This window comes from Onthophagus taurus, chromosome 10, assembly GCF_036711975.1.
Source record: "Onthophagus taurus isolate NC chromosome 10, IU_Otau_3.0, whole genome shotgun sequence".
NCBI classification, from domain to species: Eukaryota; Metazoa; Arthropoda; class Insecta; order Coleoptera; family Scarabaeidae; genus Onthophagus; species Onthophagus taurus.
The window spans coordinates 2,508,964-2,521,391 of NC_091975.1; the positions used below are offsets into that span (position 1 = coordinate 2,508,964).

At 32.0% G+C, this 12,428-nt stretch overlaps 3 protein-coding genes across 4 annotated transcripts in view; all 3 read left to right on the forward strand.

The window, feature by feature from the left end:
- Nucleotides 1-135: 135 nt before the first annotated feature.
- LOC111428593 (WD repeat-containing protein 36) lies at nucleotides 136-3,946 on the forward strand. Its single transcript, XM_023064181.2, has 2 exons — nucleotides 136-1,428; nucleotides 2,452-3,946. The coding sequence occupies exons 1-2, from the start codon at nucleotides 216-218 to the stop codon at nucleotides 3,921-3,923; spliced, it is 2,685 nt and encodes an 894-aa protein (XP_022919949.2). The 5' UTR covers nucleotides 136-215; the 3' UTR covers nucleotides 3,924-3,946.
- Nucleotides 3,947-4,564: 618 nt separating this feature from the next.
- LOC111428592 (multiple epidermal growth factor-like domains protein 11) lies at nucleotides 4,565-8,228 on the forward strand. Its single transcript, XM_023064180.2, has 8 exons — nucleotides 4,565-4,742; nucleotides 4,796-4,904; nucleotides 4,955-5,633; nucleotides 5,682-6,290; nucleotides 6,379-7,272; nucleotides 7,325-7,820; nucleotides 7,891-8,015; nucleotides 8,069-8,228. Exons 1-8 carry the CDS (start codon nucleotides 4,657-4,659, stop codon nucleotides 8,116-8,118), a joined length of 3,048 nt encoding a protein of 1,015 aa, XP_022919948.2. The 5' UTR covers nucleotides 4,565-4,656; the 3' UTR covers nucleotides 8,119-8,228.
- Nucleotides 8,229-9,648: 1,420 nt separating this feature from the next.
- LOC111428599 (RYamide receptor-like) overlaps nucleotides 9,649-12,428 on the forward strand; it is a 28,717-nt gene continuing 25,937 nt past the window's right edge. For both annotated transcript variants that reach the window (XM_023064199.2, XM_023064198.2), the window contains exon 1: nucleotides 9,649-9,932. The gene's annotated coding sequence lies outside the window, so the exon portion shown is untranslated. The remainder of the gene's footprint in view (nucleotides 9,933-12,428) is intronic.

Sequence of the window (12,428 nt, forward strand, 5' to 3'; positions counted from 1 at the left end):
ATAAATTAAAATGTTAATTTCGAATTTCATTTAATTACTAATTTATTTCCAATATACATTTTTTTTCAATAGATGGCGCTGCTAAAGTAACCTAAAATCATAACACGCTTAAAATTTAGGTTATGTTTACGTCAACTGACAAACACGTGTGTTTGACATAACCTAAAACTTAACCTACAATTTCGATTATAAATAACATTAAATAATAGTAATAAATGTCGCAAGGAAGTAAAATATTCCAACCATGTCGTGGTTTAGGATACGTGAGTAATCAAATCCCTTTACAAGTACGATACATAAAAAGTCGAAAAGAAAATTTGGTTGTTACATGTGTTGGAAAATCATTTCATACATACACCATTTCCCACTTCGCATTATTGACAGTAAGTGGTCTTCACCCCAATGATATAATATGTATGGCATCGGATGCTTATCATGTATACACGGCTTGTGATAATATCATTTACGCTTGGAGAAGAGGTACTGAATTAAAACATACTTATAAAGTTGATAAGAAGAAACCTGTTGCGTTTATGTTACCATTTGGAGCTCATTTAATATCAGTCGATGAAAACAGTCATGTTATTGTGTGGGATATTAAAGATGAAACTGTGTTTTCCGAGTTAATATTTAATAACGAAACGTTTCGAATATCATCTATTTGTCATCCTGCAACTTATATCAATAAAATTTTATTTGGAAGTGAACAGGGATCAATGCAATTATGGAATATAAACACATCAAAACTTATTTATACATTTAAAGGATGGGATTGTGGTATTTCTTGTTTAGAACAATCTCCAGCTATTGATGTCATTGCAATCGGGTTATTTAACGGCAAGATAATTTTACACAATTTAAAATTTGATAAAACTGTTATGGAGTTTTCACAAGATTGGGGCCTTGTAACTTCAATTTCTTTCCGTTCAGATAATCACCCAATTATGGCAACAGGTAGCGTATGTGGTCACATCGTATTTTGGAATTTAGAAGAACGAAAAGTGGCCTCCCAATTATTAAACGCGCACGATGGTGCCGTAACCGGTATGAATTGCTTACCAAACGAACCTTTAATGGTCACTTCATCACCCGATAATACCTTAAAGTTATGGATTTTTGATTTAACGGATGGCGGAGCTAGGTTATTACGAATAAGAGAAGGACATTCAGCAACTCCTTCATTTATTAGATATCACGGCGCGAATGGAAATAACATTTTGAGTTGTGCTGGCGATTCCACTTTGAGAGTTTTTAATACACAGACGGAAATGTTTAATAAAAGTTTAGGTACTGCTTCGTATAATAGAAAAATCAGTAAGAAAAGGGGCCGTGGTGTTGAAGATCCCTTAAAAATGCCACCTATTATTGAGTTCACAACGGAAACTACGCGAGAAAAGGAATGGGATAATATTGCAGCAATTCATTTAGGTAAACTTGAAACAATTTTTCCCCTCATCATTCGCCCAGTAGCTGTTCGCTTTCTCCTCATTACCACACCGAAATCTGGCCACCAACCCCTTTCTTTCCTCATTCCCTTCATTCACTTCGTCTTTATGTTACCATACACAGGATCCTGCAGTATGGTTTTCTATCTATCATTTCTTCATATTTAATTGCTCTTCTGCCCGGCTCCACCCTCATTTCATCCACCTTCACCTCCAGTACCGATTTTGTAGGTCCTCCAGAATATCCTGCCTCTTCCATTCCCAAACTTCTTTCCAACCCATCAAACATGATCATTCTCTTTCTGATGTCCCTTTCAAATACTCTCTCACCCTATCCCCAGACCTGCCCCATCACCTTATTTGCCCTTTTAGCCATCTCCCTCACATGCGCCGCGTCCTTATGCTCCCTGAACCCCAGATATGTGAATTCTCTCACCTTCTCTATCTCTCTCTCCTCCCATCTCCATTCCTTCCTCTTTCTTCTCCCCTCTTTGCAGAACTTCATTATCTTTGTCTTTGCTACATTTAACTTCAATCCCTTCGCCCTGAAATACCTCTCCAAGTGTCTCACCATCCCTCTCATTTCCGCGCATTCTTCGCCACAACCACCATGTCATCCTCCCATTTGCCCCTTCTCCAGCCTGCCTTCCAAATCCGCCGTACACGTATTTCTAGTTCTAGGTCTAATGTTAGTTCTAGTGACAGTATTAAGTAGCGTTGGTTAGTACTAGATATCAATATGTTGCATATTTTTGTTGAACTAATACTAGACCTAGAACTAGAAACATTCGGGTTTTCAGGACATTCGGCTGAACCTCCGAAGCAGTATCTTCGTAATCTAATAAATCTGGTATAAGGAGTTGAGTAGGCTGATTCCCCTATAGCTCTCCACTGCTCTCTTACTTCCCTTCTTGTGCACTGGGCATATTATACCCATCCTCCTACCGTTCGAAAACCCTTGCCCCCCTCCACACATATTTATTTATTATATTTTCCTTTTTTTTAGGTATTCCAATGGTAACAACTTGGTCTTACGATAAATCAAAAATGGGCGATTTAAAACTATTACCGGAACGTCTCCATAAGAAAAAAATTAAAGATTTCACCACAAATATCGTCGCAACATCATTAAAATTAACCCATTGCGGTAATTTTGTTTTGATCGGTTATAGTAGTGGACACGTGGATCGATTTAACATCCAATCGGGATTATGGAGGGACTCCTATGGGAAACCTCAAGCTCACGAAGGTCCTGTACGAGGAATATCAGTCGACAATTTGAATCAAATCGTGACGAGTGGTGGTGGTAGCGATTCATTAATTAAATTTTGGACATTTAAATGTCAAAATAAACAAGCTTTAAGAACGTTAAAACTATCCAGTCCTATAAGTTTCTTTCGAACGCATGATGAAAGCTCGATGTTGGCAGTTGTGACAGAAGATTTTAATATAGTTATAATTGATTTAGACACAAAGGTGATTATAAGAAAGTTTTTTGGGCATAAAGCTCAAATAACGGATGCCGCTTTTAATCCGAATTCGCGTTGGTTGGTGACTGCATCAATGGATTGTGTAATTAAAACTTGGGATATTCCTTCGTCTCAATTAATTGACCATTTTAAAATTGATTCACCATGCATTTCTTTAACAATCTCACCTACCGGGGATGGTTTGGCAACGGCCCATGTTGATTATTTAGGAATATTTTTATGGAGTAATAAGTCGTTGTATTCAAGAGTTAATTTTAAAGCTTTATCAGAAGATGATGAACCAAATTTAGTTGAGTTACCCCAAGTACAACGCGATGATCTAAACGAAGTTAAAGATGAAATAATAGAAGAGGATGCAGATGAATTTAAATCACCAGAGCAAATAAATAAAGAATTAATAACACTATCTGGTTTGCCTACATCAAGGTGGCAAAATTTATTAAATTTGGACGTTATCAAGAAACGAAATAAACCAAAAGAACCAGTAAAAGCTCCTAAAGCCGCTCCATTTTTCTTACCAACTATACCCTCGTTAACTTTTCAATTTGATCTGACAAATATGGAACAAGAAAAAAGTAAAATGCTTATTCCAGATAACCTACTAGAATTATCAGAATTTGGAAAATTATTAGAAACTACGATAAAAACAAACGATTTTTCAGAAATAATCTCAAAATTAAAATCGTTAGGTCCTAGCATGATCGATTTCGAAATAAGATCTTTAAACACCGAATCTGGCGGTTCCGTCACCGTTATGTTACAATTTTTTAAATGCATAGAACACATGTTGAGATCTAATCAAGATTTTGAGTTAGCTCAAGCCTATTTGAACGTCTTTTTAAAAAATCATGGCGGTTTTATTGCTACCGAAGATGTTTTAAGAAATTATTTACCTAATATACAAAGTTGTTTATCTATTGGTTGGCATAGAATCCAAGAAAAATTGTTTTATTGTTCTACAATTATAGAAAGCTTAAAAACGATGTAATGACAATAAAAAAATAATAAGTTTTTTAATGTTTTTTTTTTAACTTCGTTCCTAAAGTTATGCTTAAAATTAAATTAATATAATAAAATCGTATAAATAAATATGTACTAATAATCTAAAATCGAAATTTAAACGTTCTATTTGTAGCCACATTTTAATGGTACAAATTCTTATCTGTATGAACCGAATAAATCGTTGTAATTAGCACTAACTTTAGTTTCTCTATTTAAAGAAGAAATTAACTTTACACACGAAATAAACTTCTATTTCTAGAAAGAGAATATTTTAGTTTGAAAACGTATAGTTGGTTTTATCGATTGAATATATGCTGTCAATATATTCATGCAAATTTTTGTATTCAAAAGTATCCATCTCTACGAAGTTGATATTTCGATGTCAATTCGTTTCTTCCGATGTAGATACTTATATTGAATACATTTCTACGTATCGTATTCGGAAAAATGGGGTTGTAACAATAAGATTCTAGGATTATGAGATAAAAATAAATAAGTCAGCTTAGTTTAGTAGATGAATTTAAAAATTTACTCTCGAAGACCGTGGATTAACCACAATAACAATATTAATAAACATTAAAATAAATATGTGTTTAATAGTTATCAAATTTCCATCGTTATCTGGTTTTGGTGTTCCTGTTTGTTCATCGTGTCAATTAAATTCTTGTATGAAATCATTTTTGTAATTATATTATCAGTGCTTCCTTGTGCATGCAGTTATGATGTGGTTGTTAAATTTCTTTATTCTCCTTTTTGGTTCATTTTCTATCGTTCAATCAAATGGGATTTGTAAAGAAACTCGATCGTAAGTAATATTTATTTCAAATAAAAATTAATTCCCCTTTGTTTTACTCTCAGGCTTACTTTAACAAGAGTTGTTCCTTATCAAGAATCCTATAAGCAATCGTATAGAAGATGGTTCAGGAAAAAACATCGAGTTGCTTGGAGAACAGCTTACAGAACCGAAGTAAATCATAAATTTTTTTTTAATCAAAAATTTTTTTGAATCTTTTGTAGACCTATAATTCACCTCAAATCTATGACGTTTGTTGTCCCGGTTACTACAAAGTGCCATCATTTCATTTAAAATGCGATCCCGTTTGTAGCAAACCTTGTAACAACGGTTACTGTTCATCCCCTGATGTATGCACGTGCCATTCCGGGTACAAATTAACCCCAGGCAACAAATACATTTGCCAACCCGTTTGTACAACACCCTGTCAATTCGGAACCTGTACAGCACCAGAAAAATGCACCTGCATACACGGTTATCAATTAAACCCACATAACAAATACATTTGCGATCCGATTTGTTCACATCCATGTTTAAACGGAAAATGTATTTCCCCCGAAACTTGTTCATGTAATTCTGGTTATAAATTAAAATCAAATAATAAATATATTTGTGAACCGATTTGTACAAAACCTTGCGAATTTGGAACTTGTGTAGCACCAGAAACATGTGTTTGTAAAGTAGGGTATAAAAAAATTACAGAAAAATGTTTACCCATTTGCACTAAAGCGTGTATCAATGGAGAATGTGCTGCACCTGAAATATGTAGCTGTTTCAAGGGATTTGAGACCAACTTGAGTGATAAATACCTATGCAACCCAGTTTGTAGTCGAAGTTGTTCAAATGGATGGTGCAGCTCACCGGAAATTTGCACCTGCAACGCGGGATATCAACTTGACCAAGGTAAAATTAACTTATTTTATCCCGTTTTATTTTTGACTCACTTTTTAGTTGATAAGTACAAATGTAACCCAATTTGCACTCAACGCTGTTTAAACGGACAATGCTCATCTCCCGAAACCTGCACGTGCAACCCCGGTTACCACAAAGACATCGATAACAAATACAATTGTCTTCCCGTTTGCAAAGACGGTTGTGTTAACTCAAAATGCGTCCAACCGAACGTTTGCGAATGTTACCCCGGATTTTCTACGACCAACTCGACTTTTTGCCACCCGATTTGCAAGTCTGGGTGTCCAAACGGTTTTTGCGTAGCTCCAGATATCTGCGTTTGCAACGAAAAGTACCGAATGATCAATCAAAAATGCGAACCGATCTGTTCCGGTGTTTGTATTAACGGAAAATGTATTAAACCTGACGTTTGCGAATGCTTCGAGGGGTATCGGTTTCAAGATTTACGTGTTTGTACTCCGATTTGTGAGAAAGAATGTATTAATGGACTTTGTAGTGCACCTAATACGTGTACATGTTTAAAAGGATTTGAGAAGGATGTAACTGATTTAAATAGATGCGGTCCTGTTTGTAGTAGAGTATGTGTAAATGGAGAATGTAGTAATCCCGAAACTTGTAGTTGTAAGGATGGATATAAATTAGATGAAGGTAAGATTATACGTAACTTTACAAAGTACAAAATATTAATACAAAAATTGAATATGATAAACAAAATGATTTTTTAATTTTTTTTCAGTCGATAAATTTAAATGCATTCCAATTTGTTCTGAACCCTGCCTAAATGGTATGTGTTCATCACCGGAAGTGTGTACATGTAATAACGGCTTCGAAAAAGACTCAAACGACAAATACAAATGCGTTCCGGTTTGCGAAAACGATTGTATCAACTCGGAATGCGTCGAACCTAATGTATGCCAATGTTTTTCCGGGTACTCACCAAATTCAACCCACGAATGCCATCCAATTTGCAACAACGAATGTTCCAACGGGAAATGTATCCTTCCCAACGTTTGTAAATGTAATATTGGTTACGAAATGTCGCAGGAAAACGTTTGTAAACCAATTTGTAAAAACAGTTGTATTAATTCGAAATGTGTTTCGCCGGATATTTGCGAATGTTACGAAGGATTTGAGATGAAAACGAATAATTCTTGTTCCCCTATTTGTAAAGATCCGTGTATAAACGGTTTTTGTTCATCTCCAAACGTTTGTAGTTGTAATAACGGTTTTAAAATGAATATGAATAAATGTGAACCGATTTGCTATGAAGAATGTATTAACGGAAAATGTACTTCACCAAATATTTGTTCTTGTAATGAAGGATTTAGGAAAATTAATAACTATGAATGCGTACCAATTTGTTCAAAAGAATGTTTAAACGGAGAATGTACATCACCAGAAATTTGTACATGCAATAAAAATTATTTATTAGATCCAAACGATAAATACAAATGTAACCCAATTTGTGATAAAAATTGTATTAATTCAATTTGTACATCACCAAACATTTGTACGTGCAAAGATGGTTATGTCGAGAACGAAAATGACTCTTTTAAATGCGATCCGATTTGTTCGGATGGATGTTTTAATGGAATTTGTGATGCTCCTGAAAATTGTGTTTGTAATCCGGGTAATAAAACGATTTCTTTATTATTATTTATTTTAATTAATAAATTTTTTAGGTTATAATAAATCTTTATCGAACGATTGCGAACCAATTTGCGAATCAACTTGTATCAATTCGGCTTGTACAGAACCAAATGTTTGTACATGTTACGACGATTATATCAAAACTAATTCAAATCCGAATGAGTGCGAACCAATTTGCGATCCGCCGTGTATAAATGCAACTTGTATATCACCGTACAATTGCGATTGTTTAGAAGGTTTTTTTATTGTTAACAAAAATGGGACGAATTCCGAACAGAACAACACTTTGAATGAGTGTTCGCCTTTTTGCGATAATTGTGAAAAGGGAATTTGCATAGAACCGGATGTTTGTTTATGTTTTGAAGGGCTCATGTTTAATAATTCGACTGGAGATTGTGAATTTCCATGCAAAGAAGATTGCGTTTATGGTTATTGCGAGAATGGGACTTGTTTTTGTTATGATGGTTGGATTGGAAGTCGGTGCGATGAAAGAGATGGATTAAAAGAATATATTAAAACCAAAAGTTGGTAAGAAAAATAATTTTTAGAGATAAATTAGATTGTTTATTTTATGTATGTATGATGGTTTTTATTGTAGGTTTGATACGAATTATGTTCTTTTGATAAGTGTTATAACGGTTTTAGTGGGATTTTTTGGATTTTTGTTGTTTTATCGTATTTATAGAACGAGAAAGGAAACTTTGAGGAATAGAGATTCAATAGGTAAGAGATTTATCCGGTTTTAATTTTATTACTTCATTTTTTTGTTTTTGTAGATGGTCGGTTAATAACTATATCTCCAGAGTTCGATTTAAACGAGGAATAACAAGAAATTATTTCTTTATATTTTATTAAAACACAAATAAAGCTTCTTTTCTAACATTGAATTCAAAATAATAAAATCTTAAAAATATTAACTTTGGAATAACAAAATAATTAACTTTCTTTTCTTAAAACCTTCAAAGTTCGTTTAAGGAAACCCGAGCTGCTCCTTTCTTTTCTTTAGAACATAAACATCGAGGCAGGTGTTCTTTAGGTACTTTTCCAACATGGAAATTGAATTAATTCAATTTATGCAGGGATCATAACTATCACTTTTTATTTGTTAATTCCAAAAGAACACGGGGAAATCTTATTATTATGATTTATTGGAATGAAACGTGAATATAATAAATCACCGCTTTCAACACTTAAATTATTTGAGGAATTATCGAGATAAAAAGAAAATTAAATGTCCATTTTAAACGAGAGTTAATCGATCAATAACGAAAAAAGATGGTCCTTCGTTAAAACTTAATAAAAATGTTCTTAAATCTTAAAAGAAGATGGATTTAATTAAAATTTTAGCCACATCCGGTTTCAGACAAGTTTGATTGACGGTTTTTACTTTACTTTTAAAGGAAATTCAATACGAAAAAAAACATTTTTAATCGTTTTTCTTTCCAGTTACTTTAGATTAGGATGGAATTACAGAAGATTTTGAGTAAATGGAAAATGTAACAAGGAGATGCCATTAAAAAAAACGTTTGAAAACGTGTCCTAACCCGCACTGTGCCAGATTAGCGTAGTTTAATTGAGTTTGTGCTTTGGTATTATTTAGTTTCGCTTGGGATCGTTCATCTACGTAACAAATTGTTAATGAAAATTGGTTATAAATATCTGTCAAATCGAATTTCTGCTGTCAATTTAATTTTTTCTTTATTTACGTCAAATTGTTGTGAAGTTAGCAACATTTTTATGTCATGTTTTGCGTCAATGTGACGTTTCAATTTTTGTTATTTAAAGACAAAATTCAACTTTGGTTGATTTATACAGAAATAAGTAATACAAGAAATACAAATTGAGATTTACCTATAATAAATCCATAAAATTATTTTTTTTTAATTTAAACCTTTTCGACAAATAAAAAGATAATAAATACTGTGATGATTTCGATGAAAGTCTTCTAAATTTACCTTCAAAATAACTCAAACATTGTTTAAAAAATTAAAAATAACCGCTCTGTAAACCTAGAAATAACTCATAATAAAACCAGGTCACGTTTATAAGAGTAAAAAAAAGTTTAATAAAGCTTTCAATATTTAATCAAAAAAAGTTGAATTAACTAAACGCATTTTTATTTCAATGATTGCACAAATTGTATTAATTACTTGATTTTATTAAATATTGTAGTAATTGATTAAACGGGAATAGATTGCAAATTCTGTTTTTTATTAAAAATTTTGAGATTAAAACGCGAATTCGGTATACTCTTTTCTTTGAAATCGCCGAAAGTTCGCGCAAACTCGAAACCGACGCTGTGCGTCGCGACGCTTTCGCTCCAAGTTTTGGGATACAGTCGTCGTGGAACTTTCGGTTAACCAGCTAGGAAACAGAGTTCTTATTTTACCACGAAAAGTTCGTGAAAGAATTGAAGTATAAGAAAAATAGAAAAACTTAAAATTAAAAAAAAAACTTTTAATTTACTAAAAAAACTTAGATAAAACTTGAAAGTAGTTACTTTAAAATAAGAAAAACTTTTTCGTTGAGAAAAGACGATACATAGAGAAGTGTTGAGATGTGATTGAAAAATTAAAGATTTATTTTTGAAACTAAATTATAAAAAGTTCTTCGTGACTTTGGAATGTGGAACGTTAGTAGGTATGTTAAATATCATAAAAATGTTAGGGTTGTTAAAAGTTTTATGATCAAGGGAATAAAAATGAGCGTTAAATTGGGGCTTGAATTTGTTCCTTTTCTCTTAAAAACCGTTTGTTTCGTTTGTATCCTATCTAAAAGCGTAAAATTTTATTACCGCTTTATTGCTATGCATTGGCTGAATTCGCACAAAATAAGTAGGAAGTAAAACTTTGAAATTATTAATAAAAAATATATATTTTATTTCATAAAAAAAAAACTATTCATTTAGGAAACCTAAAATTTGGTATAATCCAACCTCAAACATTCCTGAATAACCTCAACAAGTTTCAATTTTTAATTTTAAATCAGGTTGGAAAAAAAAAGTTTTTTAATATATGAATTGAAAAAAATCTCAAATTGGAGTTAATGATGTATGAAAATTTTTATAAAAAAAACTGTTCATCTAGGAAACGTGAAATTTGGTATAATATAATCTGAAACATTCCTTAATTACCTCAAAAAGTTTCAGGTTTTACTTTTAGATCCGTTTGGAGAGAAAACATTTTTTTTAACATGTTAATTCAAAAAACCTCAAATTGGAGTTAACGATGTTTAAAAATTTTTATATAAAAAACTGTTTATCGAGGAAATCTAAAATTTGGCACAACCCAACCACAAACATTCCTCAATAACCTCAACAAGTTTCAACTCTCAATTTTAAATCATTTTGGAGAAAAATAAATTTTTTCTTACCTAGATTTTCAAGAAACGTCAAATTGAAATTAATGATGTTTAAACATTTTTATAAAAGAAACTGTTCATCTAGGAAATCTAAAATTTGGCACAACCCATCCTCAAACATTCCTCAATAACCTCAACAAGTTTCAACTCCCAATTCTAAATCATTTTGGAGAAAAATAATTTTTTTCTTACCTAGATTTCTAAGAAACGTCAAATTGAAATTAATGCTGTTTAAACATTTTTATAAACAAAACTATTTATCTAGGAAACCTAAAATTTGGCACAACCCATCCTCAATCATTCCTCAATAACCTCAACAAGTTTCAACTCCCAATTCTAAATCATTTTAGAGAAAAATAATTTTTTTCTTACCTAGATTTTCAAGAAACGTCAAATTGAAATTAATGATGTTTAAACATTTTTATAAAAAAACTGTTCACCTAGGAAATTTGAAATTTGGTTTAATTTACCTTGACACATTCTTTTATAGCCCCAAAAAGTTTCAGTTCCCAATTCCAATTGGTTTTGGAGAAAATTCTTTTTCTTTATGAACTAAGGAATCTAATAACAGAAGTGGTCTTCATCTAACTTAAGAAAGCAATTTGCCGCTTTTAAATAGCATACTAATTCTAAAGAAATTAACGTAAGTTATTTCGGAACTTGTTAAACCTAAAATTGTGCTCCACTAATATAATCGGACGATGAAATGGGGAAAGTTTAAAACTAAGAATGCAAATTTATTAATAAACCGATCCTCTTAGGCTACATTAATTTACATCATCGATTATTTTACACAAGTAGTAGTATTTTTTTGTTATAATAATACGAGTAAATATAATTGAATGCGTAATTAGACAGCATTTGGTATATTCGCTTGCATCTACCTCGATCCTATTATTCCTAACCCCTTTACATTCGCAGACAGACTATACTCGTCCTTTTTGATTACATGCTTGTTAACTTGTCTAGTTTGGTTTCGTCTGATCTACAAACGAATCTTTGCATCGTATATTAGAGTGAAGATGTGTTCACGCAAGCATAAACCCATACGCTAACAAACCTCGAAGTTTCTGCGTTGTAGGTAAAGATAATTCCATATACACCAGATGTGACAAAATAAATCAAGATTGATTTCAATGCCAACCTCGTATATAAATCCTTGGAGATTATCAAGTTATGTTTAACTAAAAAGTAATTTCTTAAAAGAGTAATTTTAGATCTAAATTAAGATATATCGTTTGCAATTTCATAATTTTTAAGGAAACATTTTAAACTTTATTGAAGTTATAAATTGAAAATAATGAGCAAAGTTTCCTTTCCTAATCGCGAAACGATGTTATCCAGGAAATATCTCGTAGAGATATAGTACACTTTATTGGTTTACGTCTCATTTAAACCGATTTTATCGACGTCTTATACAATAACGATTTTATTGCGATATGTCGTATTTAATTTTTGATTAAATTTCCTGAATATTTCGTTTCGTTCCTTTTATTCAGATAATAAATATAGAAAAAGAGTCGTCGCAGCATGGCAAATCATACAGACAATAGTGCCTTTTGTACTTACACAAAAGAGCTAATGGACGAAGACTTGAAACGGGGAGAAAATGTGCAAAAAAGGCGCACTTTAAAATGAACTACGAAAAAAAAATCTTTTACAAGATTTTTTATTTTTAAAATTTTATCATTATTATTATTATTAGTTGGAATTGAATTACGAAATGTTCATAGTTCGTTACGGATTTGAAATGTATTATTAACTCATCGCTTTAAA